This window comes from Coregonus clupeaformis, chromosome 34 (assembly GCF_020615455.1).
Source record: "Coregonus clupeaformis isolate EN_2021a chromosome 34, ASM2061545v1, whole genome shotgun sequence".
Classification (NCBI taxonomy): Eukaryota; Metazoa; Chordata; class Actinopteri; order Salmoniformes; family Salmonidae; genus Coregonus; species Coregonus clupeaformis.
The window spans coordinates 11,873,015-11,889,775 of record NC_059225.1 but is presented as its reverse complement, the minus strand read 5'-3'; the positions used below and the strand labels follow the sequence as shown (position 1 = coordinate 11,889,775).

The window sequence follows — 16,761 nt, the reverse complement described above, 5'->3', positions numbered from 1 at the left end:
GGTTAGTAGTGATCCCAAATGGCACCCTATATAGTGCACTCCTTTAGACCAGAGCCCTATAGTGGGTTATATGGGTTAGTAGTGATCCCAAATGGCACCCTATATAGTACACTCCTTTAGACAGAGCCCTATAGTGGGTTATATGGGTTAGTAGTACACTCCTTTAGACAGAGCCCTATAGTGGGTTATATGGGTTAGTAGTGATCCCAAATGGCACCCTATATAGTACACTCCTTTAGACAGAGCCCTATAGTGGGTTATATGGGTTAGTAGTGCACTCCTTTAGACAGAGCCCTATAGTGGGTTATATGGGTTAGTAGTGCACTCCTTTAGACAGAGCCCTATAGTGGGTTATATGGGTTAGTAGTGCACTCCTTTAGACCAGAGCCCTATAGTGGGTTATATGGGTTAGTAGTACACTCCTTTAGACAGAGCCCTATAGTGGGTTATATGGGTTAGTAGTACACTCCTTTAGACCAGAGCCCTATAGTGGGTTATATGGGTTAGTAGTGATCCCAAATGGCACCCTATATAGTACACTCCTTTAGACAGAGCCCTATAGTGGGTTATATGGGTTAGTAGTGATCCCAAATGGCACCCTATATAGTACACTCCTTTAGACAGAGCCCTATAGTGGGTTATATGGGTTAGTAGTGATCCCAAATGGCACCCTATATAGTACACTCCTTTAGACCAGAGCCCTATAGTGGGTTATATGGGTTAGTAGTGCACTCCTTTAGACAGAGCCCTATAGTGGGTTATATGGGTTAGTAGTACACTCCTTTAGACAGAGCCCTATAGTGGGTTATATGGGTTAGTAGTGCACTCCTTTAGACAGAGCCCTATAGTGGGTTATATGGGTTAGTAGTGCACTCCTTTAGACAGAGCCCTATAGTGGGTTATATGGGTTAGTAGTGATCCCAAATGGCACCCTATATAGTACACTCCTTTAGACAGAGCCCTATAGTGGGTTATATGGGTTAGTAGTGCACTCCTTTAGACAGAGCCCTATAGTGGGTTATATGGGTTAGTAGTGATCCCAAATGGCACCCTATATAGTGCACTCCTTTAGACAGAGCCCTATAGTGGGTTATATGGGTTAGTAGTGATCCCAAATGGCACCCTATATAGTACACTCCCTTTAGACAGAGCCCTATAGTGGGTTATATGGGTTAGTAGTACACTCCTTTAGACAGAGCCCTATAGTGGGTTATATGGGTTAGTAGTGCACTCCTTTAGACAGAGCCCTATAGTGGATTATATGGGTTAGTAGTACACTCCTTTAGACAGAGCCCTATAGTGGGTTATATGGGTTAGTAGTGCACTCCTTTAGACAGAGCCCTATAGTGGGTTATATGGGTTAGTAGTGCACTATAAAGGGAATCGGGTGTCATTTGGGACACAGGGATGTATTCAGTGCCATGTTATTCCAGACAATCTCTAACTCTCAGCCTCCTCCCAGGGCCAGCCAGGCTCAGAAGCTGGGGATATTTGACCAGGAGATCTGCCCAGTAACCACAAAGGTTGTCGATGAGGACGGCTCTGAACGTACGGTTACCGTAACCAAGGACGATGGGATCCGGCCCGGTACTACCCTGGCGGGGCTGACCAAACTCCGAGGGGCTTTCAAACCTAACGGCAGCACCACCGCAGGTGGGGAGATCGAACACACACACACACACACACACACACACACACACACACACACACACACATTCCCCTTCTCTCTGCCCCAGCTGACGTTGGCCTCTCCCCTGGTCCAGGTAACTCCAGCCAGGTGAGTGACGGTGCAGCAGCGGTGCTGGTGGGTAGGAGGTCCGTAGTGGAGTCCCTGTCCCTGCCAGTGCTGGGGGTGCTGAAGGCCAGTGCTGTGGTGGGCGTGCCCCCTGACGTCATGGGTATCGGACCAGCATACGCCATCCCTGCTGCTCTGAGGCAGGCCGGTGAGTACAGACCACAGATCTTTACATTTTACATTTTAGTCATTTAGCAGACGCTCTTATCCAGAGCGACTTACAGTTAGTAGGTGCATACATTTTTCATACTGGCCCCCCGTGGGAATCGAACCCACAACCCTGGCGTTGCAAGCGCCATGCTCTACCAACTGAGCTACAGGAGGGCTTGGATTATGTGGACGTGTTTATGAACGTTTTCTATATGTTAGTGCACATGACATTTGGTTCTGGGATGCCGGACGCCTTTGATTTATCTGTTCTGCTAAACGAACTCCATTATCTCCTCAGGACTGACCTTAGCTGATATCGATGTGTTTGAAATCAACGAGGCGTTCGCCAGCCAGGTGAGTCTCTAACTGGATTCAGAGTATTACTACCTTGGAGACAGAGGTTTTCCTTTGAGTGAAGACTGGTCCCTCTCTAAGTTTCAAGGGCCTTATTGCTTTTCTAAAACGGTTTCCAACCTATTTAAAAGAAGATGAACTACATGTTTTTATAAAAAACATTGTATTTCATTCTTCCACCAGATGATTTAGTCCGGGCAAAAGCCAGTTGTTGGTTCTGAAGTTGCTAACCAAACAGGCTGGTCTTTAATTCTATTCTCATGTTTTGACCCAGTCGTTAATTATATTCATTCCACGTTGCTATGCTAAACACGTTGCTATGCTAAACAAATCATTGGCGTGTAGCTAGCTAGCAGAGGTTCAGTGGTGATGAGAGACAAGAACGTCAATAAAAAGTGATTTATTAAATAATTTATAAATAGGCAAAAACCAGCTGATTGTCTAGTCAATAAGATAATTATGGAGGATAGCTAGGCTAAGACTAGCATTACTTCTCCTTTGCTAGCTAGCCAACTAAAGCTAACACACAATCACATCCAGCAGCTGAAATAACTGCAAACTACTGTATGTTTGTTTTACCTTAGTTTCAATTGCCATTTCTTTGAATATGTCCATGAATGATCCTGGATCAGAGAAGCTGTCAGTCTCGTCAAGGTGGAGATTGTGGTGGAGAATGTTCCCCCGAAAAACGTCAAGGTGTTGCACAGGGCAGATAGGCACACAGCTTATATTAACCCCCGCTGTACCAAACCAAAATGCTAGGCTAGTAGCATGGGGAAATATTGTCTAGATGCTTTCTTCCAGGGGAGATTAAGTTTATAAATTGACTGGCTGGGCTGTGGGACACGGGATGCGCATGGAACTGTTAACAGGAATTAACAGTGGAATGTGGGGATTGTGATGCTATAATTCCCTGCTATCAACCAATCAGCATCCAAACTTACCGTTTTATAATGTGTGTTAACCAATTCTGTATTTAAACCCTGTACTGCTGATGCTATGTATTGGCCAATGAGAGGCTTTGAAGCCACTGGTTGGCCATATAGAGCTGGAGCTGTCAAAATACCCATAAAACCTAGCTGTTAAACAGGGAAATGGTTCCAATGGTTTTTCCACCATTAAATGCCCATAAAACCTAGCTGTTAAACAGGGAAATGGTTCCAATGGTTTTTCCACCATTAAATGCCCATAAAACCTAGCTGTTAAACAGGGAAATGGTTCCAATGGTTTTTCCACCATTAAATGCCCATAAAACCTAGCTGTTAAACAGGGAAATGGTTCCAATGGTTTTTCCACCATTAAATGCCCATAAAACCTAGCTGTTAAACAGGGAAATGGTTCCAATGGTTTTTCCACCATTAAATGCCCATAAAACCTAGCTGTTAAACAGGGAAATGGTTCCAATGGTTTTTCCACCATTAAACGCCCACAAAACCTAGCTGTTAAACAGGGAAATGGTTCCAATGGTTTTTCCACCATTAAATGCCCATAAAACCTAGCTGTTAAACAGGGAAATGGTTCCAATGGTTTTTCCACCATTAAATGCCCATAAAACCTAGCTGTAAAACAGGGAAATGGTTCCAATGGTTTTTTCCACCATTAAATGCCCATAAAACCTAGCTGTTAAACAGGGAAATGGTTCCAATGGTTTTTCCACCATTAAATGCCCATAAAACCTAGCTGTTAAACAGGGAAATGGTTCCAATGGTTTTTCCACCATTAAATGCCCATAAAACCTAGCGGTCAAACAGGGAAATGGTTCCAATGGTTTTTCCACCATTAAATGCCCATAAAACCTAGCTGTTAAACAGGGAAATGGTTCCAATGGTTTTTCCACCATTCATTTTTCACATAGGGAATTTTAGAAACACTTCAAATAAGGACTGTGTTTCGTGTCGGCTTACGCTGGCGTGAAGTTTTGATAACCATGTACAGTGCATTCGGAAATACTCAGACCCCTTGACATTTTCCACATTTTGTAACAACGTTATAGCCTTATTCTAAAATTGATTTAAAAAATTCACATTGTAGGATTTGTAATGAATTTATTTGCAAATTATGGTGGAAAATAAGTATTTGGTCAATAACAAAAGTTTCTCAATACTTTGTTATATACCCTTTGTTGGCAATGACACAGGTCAAACGTTTTCTGTAAGTATTCACAAGGTTTTCACACACTGTTGCTGGTATTTTGGCCCATTCCTCCATGCAGATCTCCTCTACAGCAGTGATGTTTTGGGGCTGTCGCTGGGCAACACGGACTTTCAACTCCCTCCAAAGATGTTCTATGGGGTTGAGATCTGGAGACTGGCTAGGCCACTCCAGGACCTTGAAATGCTTTTTACGAAGCCACTCCTTCGTTACCCGGGCGGTGTGTTTGGGATCATTGTCATGCTGAAAGACCCAGCCATGTTTCATCTTCAATGCCCTTGCTGATGGAAGGAGGTTTTCACTCAAAATCTCACAATACATGGCCCCATTCATTCTTTCCTTTACACGGATCAGTCGTCCTGGTCCCTTTGCACAAAAACAGCCCCAAAGCATGATGTTTCCACCCCCATGCTTCACAGTAGGTATGGTGTTCTTTGGATGCAACTCAGCAGTCTTTGTCCTCCAAACACGACGAGTTGAGTTTTTACCAAAAAGTTATATTTTGGTTTCATCTGACCATATGACATTCTCCCAATCCTCTTCTGGATCATCCAAATGCACTCTAGCAAACTTCAGACGGGCCTGGACATGTACTGGCTTAAGCAGGGGGACACGTCTGGCACTGCAGGATTTGAGTCCCTGGCGGCGTAGTGTGTTACTAATGGTAGGCTTTGTTACTTTGGTCCCAGCTCTCTGCAGGTCATTCACTAGGTCCCCCCGTGTGTTTCTGGGATTTTTGCTCACCGTTCTTGTGATCATTTTGACCCCACGGGGTGAGATCTTGCGTGGAGCCCCAGATCGAGGGAGATTATCAGTGGTCTTATATGTCTTCCATTTCCTAATAATTGCTCCCACAGTTGATTTCTTCAAACCAAGCTGCTTACCTATTGCAGATTCAGTCTTCCCAGCCTGGTGCAGGTCTACAATTTCGTTTCTGGTGTCCTTTGACAGCTCTTTGGTCTTGGCCATAGTGGAGTTTGGAGTGTGACTGTTTGAGGTTGTGGACAGGTGTCTTTTATACTGATAACAAGTTCAAACAGGTGCCATTAATACAGGTAACAAGTGGAGGACAGAGGAGCCTCTTAAAGAAGAAGTTACAGGTCTGTGAGAGCCAGAAATCTTGCTTGTTTGTAGGTGACCAAATACTTATTTTCCACCATAATTTGCAAATAAATTCATTAAAAATCCTACAATGTGATTTTCTGGATTTCTTTTTCTTCTCAATTTGTCTGTCATAGTTGACGTGTACCTATGATGAAAATTACAGGCCTCTCATCTTTTTAAGTGGGAGAACTTGCACAATTGGTGGCTGACTAAATACTTTTTTCCCCCACTGTATGTATGTATGTATGTATGTATGTATGTATGTATGTATGTATGTACAGTGAGGGAAAAAAGTATTTGATCCCCTGCTGATTTTGTACGTTTGCCCACTGACAAAGACATGATCAGTCTATAATTTTTATGGTAGGTTTATTTGAACAGCGAGAGACAGAATAACAACAAAAAAATCCAGAAGAACGCATGTCAAAAATGTTATAAATTGATTTGCATTTTAATGAGGGAAATAAGTATTTGACCCCCTTTCAATCAGAAAGATTTCTGGCTCCCAGGTGTCTTTCATACAGGTAACGAGCTGAGATTAGGAGCACACTCTTAAAGGGAGTGTTCCTAATCTCAGTTTGTTACCTGTATAAAAGACACCTGTCCACAGAAGCAATCAATCAATCAGATTCCAAACTCTCCACCATGGCCAAGACCAAAGAGCTCTCCAAGGATGTCAGGGACAAGATTGTAGACCTACACAAGGCTGGAATGGGCTACAAGACCATCGCCAAGCAGCTTGGTGAGAAGGTGACAACAGTTGGTGCGATTATTCGCAAATGGAAGAAACACAAAAGAACTGTCAATCTCCCTCGGCCTGGGATCTCACCTCGTGGAGTTGCAATGATCATAAGAACGGTGAGGAATCAGCCCAGAACTACACGGGAGGATCTTGTCAATGATCTCAAAGCAGCTGGGACCATAGTCACCAAGAAAACAATTGGTAACGCACTACGCCGTGAAGGACTGAAATCCTGCAGCGCCCGCAAGGTCCCCCTGCTCAAGAAAGCACATATACAGGCCCGTCTGAAGTTTGCCAATGAACATCTGAATGATTCAAAGGAGAATTGGCTGAAAGTGTTGTGGTCAGATGAGACCAAAATGGAGCTCTTTGGCATCAACTCAACTCGCCGTGTTTGGAGGAGGAGGAATGCTGCCTATGACCCCAAGAACACCATCCCCACCGTCAAACATGGAGGTGGAAACATTATGCTTTGTGGGTGTTTTTCTGCTAAGGGGACAGGACAACTTCACCGCATCAAAGGGACGATGGACGGGGCCATGTACCGTCAAATCTTGGGTGAGAACCTCCTTCCCTCAGCCAGGGCATTGAAAATGGGTCGTGGATCTATATTCCAGCATGACAATGACCCAAAACACACGGCCAAGGCAACAAAGGAGTGGCTCAAGAAGAAGCACATTAAGGTCCTGGAGTGGCCTAGCCAGTCTCCAGACCTTAATCCCATAGAAAATCTGTGGAGGGAGCTGAAGGTTCGAGTTGCCAAACGTCAGCCTCGAAACCTTAATGACTTGGAGAAGATCTGCAAAGAGGAGTGGAACAAAATCCCTCCTGAGATGGGTGCAAACCTGGTGGCCAACTACAAGAAACATCTGACCTCTGTGATTGCCAATAAGGGTTTTGCCACCAAGTACTAAATCATGTTTTGCAGAGGGGTCAAATACTTATTTCCCTCATTAAAATGCAAATCAATTTATAACATTTTTGACATGCGTTTTTCTGGATTTTGTTGTTGTTTTTCTGTCTCTCACTGTTCAAATAAACCTACCATTCAAATTATAGACTGATCATGTCTTTGTCAGTGGGCAAACGTACAAAATCAGCAGGGGATCAAATACTTTTTTCCCTCACTGTATGTGTGTGTGTGTGTGTGTGTGTGTGTGTATGTATGTATGTGTAAATATAAATAAATAAATATATATATATAACCAGTCAAAAGTTTGGACACATACTTATTCCAGGGTTTTTCTTAATTTTTTCTATTTTCTACATCGTAGAATAATAGTGAAGACATCAAAAGTATGAAATAACACATATGGAATCATGTAGTAACCAGAAAAGTGTTAAACATTTGAGATGCTTGAAAGTACCACCCTTTGCCTTGATGACAGCTTTGCACACGCTTGACATTCTCTCAACCAGCTTCATGAGGTAGTCACCTGGAATGCATTTCAATTAACAGGTGTGCCTTGTTAAAAGTTAATTTGTGGAATTTATTTCCTTCTTAATATTTAGATTTGTTTAACACTTTTTGGGTTACTACATGATTCCATATGTGTTATTTCATAGTTTTGATGTCTTCACTATTATTCTACGATGTAGAAAATAGTAAAAATAAAGAAAAACCCTTGAATGAGTAGGTGTGTCCAAACGTTTGACCGGTAGTGTATCTATCTAATCTATCGATCTATCTAATCGGTGGTAACCCTGTGCCTGCCAGGCTGTGTACTGTGTGGAGAAGCTGGGGATCCCCCTGGAGAAGGTGAACCCTAACGGAGGAGCCATCGCTCTGGGTCACCCTCTGGGCTGCACCGGGGCCCGCCAGGTTGTCACCCTGCTTAACGAACTCAAACGTAGGGGCAGGAGGTAAGGCTATGTGTCTAGTCTTATCGTATTTCCTCTTGTCCTATAGCTATCCTTGCTTATCATAACCCATGTTGTGTTCCCCAGGGCCTATGGTGTGGTGTCCATGTGCATCGGAACAGGGATGGGAGCTGCAGCAGTGTTTGAGTACCCTGGACCTTAGAGGGAGCTGATCAATAATAATATTGATGAAGGGCTTACACTGCTGCAACATAATCAGCTGTTGATTAGCCATTGAGGTGTTCCTGCCCTCACTATTGAGTATTAACAGTTTCATTTATGATTAATCAGAGTGCATGGATGAGAACTGACTGATTAATCATTCTGTAGATTACTGTATGTTAATGCCTTACAAAGTCTGATGAAAAGCGCCTTGCGTCGTTGCTCTTTTGATATACCGCTGTACAAATCAACCTGTAAATAATCTGTGATTTTGTATGAAATGTTCAATGTTAGGGGCTGAAATGGTGATATGGAATAACATGGGGTAGGATAGTTAGATGGTGATATGGAATAACATGGGGTAGGATAGTTAGATGGTGATATGGAATAACATGGGGTAGGATAGTTAGATGGTGATATGGAATAACATGGGGTAGGATAGTTAGATGGTGATATGGAATAACATGGGGTAGGATAGTTAGATGGTGATATGGAATAACATGGGGTAGGATAGTTAGATGGTGATATGGAATAACATGGGGTAGGATAGTTAGATGGTGATATGGAATAACATGGGGTAGGATAGTTAGATGGTGATATGGAATAACATGGGGTAGGATAGTTAGATGGTGATATGGAATAACATGGGGTAGGATAGTTAGATGGTGATATGGAATAACATGGGGTAGGATAGTTAGATGGTGATATGGAATAACATGGGGTAGGATAGTTAGATGGTGATATGGAATATAGTGGGGTAGGATAGTTAGATGGTGATATGGAATATAGTGGGGTAGGATAGTTAGATGGTGATATGGAATAACATGGGGTAGGATAGTTAGATGGTGATATGGAATAACATGGGGTAGGATAGTTAGATGGTGATATGGAATAACATGGGGTAGGATAGTTAGATGGTGATATGGAATAACATGGGGTAGGATAGTTAGATGGTGATATGGAATAACATGGGGTAGGATAGTTAGATGGTGATATGGAATAACATGGGGTAGGATAGTTAGATGGTGATATGGAATAACATGGGGTAGGATAGTTAGATGGTGATATGGAATAACATGGGGTAGGATAGTTAGATGGTGATATGGAATAACATGGGGTAGGATAGTTAGATGGTGATATGGAATAACATGGGGTAGGATAGTTAGATGGTGATATGGAATAACATGGGGTAGGATAGTTAGATGGTGATATGGAATAACATGGGGTAGGATAGTTAGATGGTGATATGGAATAACATGGGGTAGGATAGTTAGATGGTGATATGGAATATAGTGGGGTAGGATAGTTAGATGGTGATATGGAATATAGTGGGGTAGGATAGTTAGATGGTGATATGGAATAACATGGGGTAGGATAGTTAGATGGTGATATGGAATAACATGGGGTAGGATAGTTAGATGGTGATATGGAATAACATGGGGTAGGATAGTTAGATGGTGATATGGAATAACATGGGGTAGGATAGTTAGATGGTGATATGGAATAACATGGGGTAGGATAGTTAGATGGTGATATGGAATAACATGGGGTAGGATAGTTAGATGGTGATATGGAATAACATGGGGTAGGATAGTTAGATGGTGATATGGAATAACATGGGGTAGGATAGTTAGATGGTGATATGGAATAACATGGGGTAGGATAGTTAGATGGTGATATGGAATAACATGGGGTAGGATAGTTAGATGGTGATATGGAATAACATGGGGTAGGATAGTTAGATGGTGATATGGAATAACATGGGGTAGGATAGTTAGATGGTGATATGGAATAACATGGGGTAGGATAGTTAGATGGTGATATGGAATAACATGGGGTAGGATAGTTAGATGGTGATATGGAATAACATGGGGTAGGATAGTTAGATGGTGATATGGAATAACATGGGGTAGGATAGTTAGATGGTGATATGGAATATAGTGGGGTAGGATAGTTAGATGGTGATATGGAATATAGTGGGGTAGGATAGTTAGATGGTGATATGGAATAACATGGGGTAGGATAGTTAGATGGTGATATGGAATAACATGGGGTAGGATAGTTAGATGGTGATATGGAATAACATGGGGTAGGATAGTTAGATGGTGATATGGAATAACATGGGGTAGGATAGTTAGATGGTGATATGGAATATAGTGGGGTAGGATAGTTAGATGGTGATATGGAATAACATGGGGTAGGATAGTTAGATGGTGATATGGAATAACATGGGGTAGGATAGTTAGATGGTGGTATGGAATAACATGGGGTAGGATAGTTAGATGGTGATATGGAATAACATGGGGTAGGATAGTTAGATGGTGATATGGAATAACATGGGGTAGGATAGTTAGATGGTGATATGGAATAACATGGGGGTAGGATAGTTAGATGGTGATATGGAATAACATGGGGTAGGATAGTTAGATGGTGATATGGAATAACATGGGGTAGGATAGTTAGATGGTGATATGGAATAACATGGGGTAGGATAGTTAGATGGTGATATGGAATAACATGGGGTAGGATAGTTAGATGGTGATATGGAATAACATGGGGTAGGATAGTTAGATGGTGATATGGAATAACATGGGGTAGGATAGTTAGATGGTGATATGGAATAACATGGGGTAGGATAGTTAGATGGTGATATGGAATAACATGGGGTAGGATAGTTAGATGGTGATATGGAATAACATGGGGTAGGATAGTTAGATGGTGATATGGAATAACATGGGGTAGGATAGTTAGATGGTGATATGGAATAACATGGGGTAGGATAGTTAGATGGTGATATGGAATAACATGGGGTAGGATAGTTAGATGGTGATATGGAATAACATGGGGTAGGATAGTTAGATGGTGATATGGAATAACATGGGGTAGGATAGTTAGATGGTGATATGGAATAACATGGGGTAGGATAGTTAGATGGTGATATGGAATAACATGGGGTAGGATAGTTAGATGGTGATATGGAATAACATGGGGTAGGATAGTTAGATGGTGATATGGAATAACATGGGGTAGGATAGTTAGATGGTGATATGGAATAACATGGGGTAGGATAGTTAGATGGTGATATGGAATAACATGGGGTAGGATAGTTAGATGGTGATATGGAATAACATGGGGTAGGATAGTTAGATGGTGATATGGAATAACATGGGGTAGGATAGTTAGATGGTGATATGGAATAACATGGGGTAGGATAGTTAGATGGTGATATGGAATATAGTGGGGTAGGATAGTTAGATGGTGATATGGAATATAGTGGGGTAGGATAGTTAGATGGTGATATGGAATATAGTGGGGTAGGATAGTTAGATGGTGATATGGAATATAGTGGGGTAGGATAGTTAGATGGTGATATGGAATATAGTGGCGCGCAGGTCAGCAGTTTGTTCACCCACACCCGTCCACAATTGCTAATAAACCATCTGCAACCGCCCGACTATATGTGATAAAGACTATATGTGATAAAGACTATATGTGATAAAGACTATATGTGATAAAGACTATATGTGATAAAGACTATATGTGATAAAGACTATATGTGATAAAGTGAAACTCTGAGGACCGCACCCGACCCGACCCGACCCGACCCGACCCGAACCCGCTGTGCTCCAGTCAGACTGCAGAATGGTTTTTTGTTGTTGCCTGATTTAGATATGTTTCTGCTTATAATTTCCAACATTTTGCTATTTTGTTAGTCAACTTGTCTATAATTAGATACATGTAACTTCTCTTCTGTCATTATATGTTACCCTAGAAGACTAAATAAACCTTTACTCAGCAGAATAATGTCATGGATGATAGAATGAATTCTTCAGTCTAGTTGACATCGGTAAAGTTCTCTCTGTCATCTTTCACGGAGCAAAGACGTTTAGGGACTGGGGAGAAAATACAATAACGGGATAGAGTGCCTCCCAGTGGTCTGAGGCCCTGCCTCCCAGTGGTCTGAGGCCCTGCCTCCCAGTGGTCTGAGGCCCTGCCTCCCAGTGGTCTGAGGCCCTGCCTCCCAGTAGTCTGAGGCCACTAGAGATCCTGGTTCGATTCCAGGCTCTGTCGCAGCCGGCCGCAACCGGGAGACCCATGGGGCGGCGCACAATTGGCCCAGCGTCGTCCAGGGTAGGGGAGGGTTTGGCCGGGGGGGGTGTTATTGTCCCATCACGCTCTAGCGACTCCTGCAGCGATGGGACAAGACTGTAACTACCAATTGGATACCTAGAAATTAAAATTGATAAAGACAGCACCTCTACAGATGGTATCTAACTGAGCATTGCAGTAAGCATTGCATTCTCTCAGTTGAACTGTAGCTCAGTTGGTAGAGCATGGCGCTTGCAACGCCAGGGTTGTGGGTTCGATTCCCATGGGGGGCGAGTATGAAAAATGTATGCACTCACTAACTGTAAGTCGCTCTGGATAAGAGTGTCTGCTAAATGACTCCAATGTAAGATGCAGAAATAAAGAAATCATATTTCTCCACTCCTGTTCCCAAGTCCAAATTTTGCCTGCATTTGGTGTATCATTTTACTGCAAGAAATGCTTAATTCTGCAGGAGAGATTATTAAGGCTATTCGCATGGAACTAGTATTCCTAGAGAACGTTCTTTCTCTTTTTTTCGATCATTTGACTTTTATGACGGAAGCCTGGAGGTTTTCTTTCTAATCCAGGTGATAAGCTACACTGATAACTCGAGCTTGGTTCCTACGTTTCCAAACCATCTTTGGTATAGTGTCGCCATCTTTGGTATAGTGTTGCCATCTTTGGTATAGTGTCGTCTTTGGTATAGGGTCGCCATCTTTGGTATAGTGTCGCCATCTTTGGTATAGTGTCGCCATCTTTGGTATGGTGTCGCCATCTTTGGTATGGTGTCGCCATGATATTTGAATTGAGGAAGTGTGATCATAATCATTAGGATATTTTAGCGATCCGCAGCCTCCCAGCCTTCAGATGTCAGCTAAACAGCTAACTTGCACTTGATATGCGTTTTTAGGCTATGGATGAGAAAGGGAACTTGTTCCAAATGTGTAGCTCTGTAGTGTGCTGCTTTGCCATCTATTAACAGCAAGGATTGCATTAAATAGGCGCAATATATTTTTATGATACATTTGGCGATGTTCAATTCATTCGCACAAAACGTATAAACTAAAGCATTCACTGTGAACGTTGATACATGTAGGCCCTTCATATACAGTGGGGGAAAAAAGTATTTAGTCAGCCACCAGTCAGCCCTTCATATATAGGCTATGGGCAGCCCTTCATATATAGGCTATGAGCAGCCCTTCATATATAGGCTATGGGCAGCCCTTCATATATAGGCTATGGGCAGCCCTTCATATATAGGCTATGGGCAGCCCTTCATATATAGGCTATGAGCAGCCCTTCATATATAGACTATGGGCAGCCCTTCATATATAGGCTATGAGCAGCCCTTCATATATAGGCTATGGGCAGCCCTTCATATATAGGCTATGGGCAGCCCTTCATATATAGGCTATGGGCAGCCCTTCATATATAGGCTATGGGCAGCCCTTCATATATAGGCTATGAGCAGCCCTTCATATATAGGCTATGGGCAGCCCTTCATATATAGGCTATGGGCAGCCCTTCATATATAGGCTATGGGCAGCCCTTCATATATAGGCTATGAGCAGCCCTTCATATATAGACTATGGGCAGCCCTTCATATATAGGCTATGAGCAGCCCTTCATATATAGGCTATGGGCAGCCCTTCATATATAGGCTATGGGCAGCCCTTCATATATAGGCTATGGGCAGCCCTTCATATATAGGCTATGGGCAGCCCCTTCATATATAGGCTATGAGCAGCCCTTCATATATAGGCTATGAGCAGCCCTTCATATATAGGCTATGAGCAGCCCTTCATATATAGGCTATGAGCAGCCCTTCATATATAGGCTATGGGCAGCCCTTCATATATAGGCTATGAACAGCCCTTCATATATAGGCTATGAGCAGCCCTTCATATATAGGCTATGGGCAGCCCTTCATATATAGGCTATGAGCAGCCCTTCATATATAGGCTATGGGCAGCCCTTCATATATAGGCTATGAGCAGCCCTTCATATATAGGCTATGAGCAGCCCTTCATATAGAGGCTATGGGCAGCCCTTCATATATAGGCTATGAGCAGCCCTTCATATATAGGCTATGAGCAGCCCTTCATATATAGGCTATGAGCAGCCCTTCATATATAGGCTATGGGCAGCCCTTCATATATAGGCTATGGGCAGCTCTTCATATATAGGCTATGGGCAGCCCTTCATATATAGGCTATGGGCAGCTCTTCATATAGAGGCTATGGGCAGCTCTTCATATATAGGCTATGGGCAGCCCTTCATATAGAGGCTATGGGCAGCCCTTCATATATAGGCTATGGGCAGCCCTTCATATATAGGCTATGGGCAGCCCTTCATATATAGGCTATGGGCAGCCCTTCATATAGAGGCTATGGGCAGCCCTTCATATATAGGCTATGGGCAGCTCTTCATATAGAGGCTATGGGCAGCTCTTCATATATAGGCTATGAGCAGCACTTTGTTCAATTTATCCAATCATTTATTGTTTTCTTGCTCCAACCGCGAGCAACACCTGTCAAACTCAGACATTTCTCTCAGAACACAGGGATGTCGATTCACACGGGACTAGTATTATCAGAGGACCAAGGAGTTTGCCAGAAAACAGTAGAATATTCTGGTTAGTCAATATCCAGATTTCAGTTTCCATTTAACCCATCTAAACAGTAGGCTGCAGTTCCCTTGACGTGCCATCAGCCTATTTGAAGTCCCATTTTGTGACTGTCGAATTTGTACAGCGCTTCACAATCTCACACATAACACAGACACCACTTATATCATCCTCTTCCACCACTTCACCAAATCTTTCCAGAACAGTATTTTTATTTTTTACAAATGCGACAATGTGGTATCAGATTCAGGTCTTTATGTTCTGAATAACAGCTACAGTATTATTAAACAATAAATCATCTTTGACCTTGGCGTCCGGAACAGAGCATGTACGGTTGATAGTGAGTCATGAGTTGTGTTGTAACAGTGTATTGAAAGCACTAGGACAGCTTAACGCTCAATAAAAACACAGAAACACATAACAGTGTACATCATATTCACACAGTAACATCATATTCACCAGTGGAGGCTACTGAGGGGAGATAACGTCTGGAACGGCATCAAACACATGGATACCATGGAAACCACGTGTCTGATGTATTTGCTACCATTCCGCTCCAGCCGTTACCACGAGCCCGTCCTCCCCAATTAAGGTGCCATCAACCAACTGTGCTATCCACTAACTACAAGACGTTGACGGTGTTCTCAGGTAAAAGTCCTGTACGCTGAGACTCCTGCTAAATGTCGGCTAGTAGAGACACAAATCTCTCATCGAAGGAGCCGCTTCCCTGGACCTGTATCGATAAGGGGGACTCCCCCAGGACGCCCTTCACTACGGCTGTGGCTTGGAACTCCCTTTCGCTGCTACAGGAGACAGATTACACTTAATGATAGAGTTATGTTGTGAGAAATATGTAACCAAACCATATAGAGAAATATGTAACCAAACCATATAGAGAAATATGTAACCAAACCATTTAGAGAAATATGTCTCTGATATGTAATAAACAGTAATACAGTAGTATATGTAGTTATTGTGGTGTTACCTGGCTGTTTAGCTGATCTGTAGGGGCTGTGTGTTAGTTAGGGTTAGTTACCTGGCTGTTAGTTAGGGTTAGTTACCTGGCTGTTAGTTAGGGTTAGTTACCTGGCTGTGTGTTAGTTAGGGTTAGTTACCTGGCTGTTAGTTAGGGTTAGTTACCTGGCTGTGTGTTAGGGTTAGTTACCTGGCTGTGTGTTAGTTAGGGTTAGTTACCTGGCTGTGTGTTAGTTAGGGTTAGTTACCTGGCTGTTAGTTAGGGTTAGTTACCTGGCTGTGTGTTAGTTAGGGTTAGTTACCTGGCTGTGTGTTAGTTAGGGTTAGTTACCTGGCTGTTAGTTAGGGTTAGTTACCTGGCTGTGTGTTAGTTAGGGTTAGTTACCTGGCTGTGTGTTAGTTAGGGTTAGTTACCTGGCTGTTAGTTAGGGTTAGTTACCTGGCTGTGTGTTAGTTAGGGTTAGTTACCTGGCTGTGTGTTAGTTAGGGTTGGTTACCTGGCTGTGTGTTAGTTAGGGTTAGTTACCTGGCTGTGTGTTAGTTAGGGTTAGTTACCTGGCTGTGTGTTAGTTAGGGTTGGTTACCTGGCTGTGTGTTAGTTAGGGTTGGTTACCTGGCTGTGTGTTAGTTAGGGTTGGTTACCTGGCTGTGTGTTAGTTAGGGTTGGTTACCTGGCTGTTAGTTAGGGTTAGTTACCTGGCTGTGTGTTAGGGTTAGTTACCTGGCTGTTAGTTAGGGTTGGTTACCTGGCTG

General features: G+C 42.9%; 2 protein-coding genes across 3 annotated transcripts in view; one reads left to right on the top strand and one right to left on the bottom strand.

The window, feature by feature from the left end:
- The window catches only part of acaa1 (acetyl-CoA acyltransferase 1), a 55,052-nt gene extending 46,580 nt beyond the window's left edge, over nt 1-8,472 (top strand). Inside the window, exons 8-12 of the mRNA XM_041861425.2 lie at nt 1,463-1,653; nt 1,764-1,943; nt 2,244-2,299; nt 8,014-8,159; nt 8,244-8,472. Of these exons, the coding sequence (XP_041717359.1) occupies nt 1,463-1,653; nt 1,764-1,943; nt 2,244-2,299; nt 8,014-8,159; nt 8,244-8,319 (649 nt within the window). The 3' untranslated portion in view covers nt 8,320-8,472. The remainder of the gene's footprint in view (nt 1-1,462; nt 1,654-1,763; nt 1,944-2,243; nt 2,300-8,013; nt 8,160-8,243) is intronic.
- Nucleotides 8,473-14,951: 6,479 nt separating this feature from the next.
- dlec1 (DLEC1 cilia and flagella associated protein) overlaps nt 14,952-16,761 on the bottom strand; it is a 164,291-nt gene continuing 162,481 nt past the window's right edge. Inside the window, exon 38 of one of the 2 annotated variants that reach the window (XM_045210427.1) lies at nt 14,952-15,836. In XM_045210427.1, coding sequence (XP_045066362.1) covers nt 15,710-15,836 — 127 coding nt within the window. In that variant the 3' untranslated portion in view covers nt 14,952-15,709. The remainder of the gene's footprint in view (nt 15,837-16,761) is intronic. The other variant, XM_045210428.1, reaches the window with a different exon arrangement.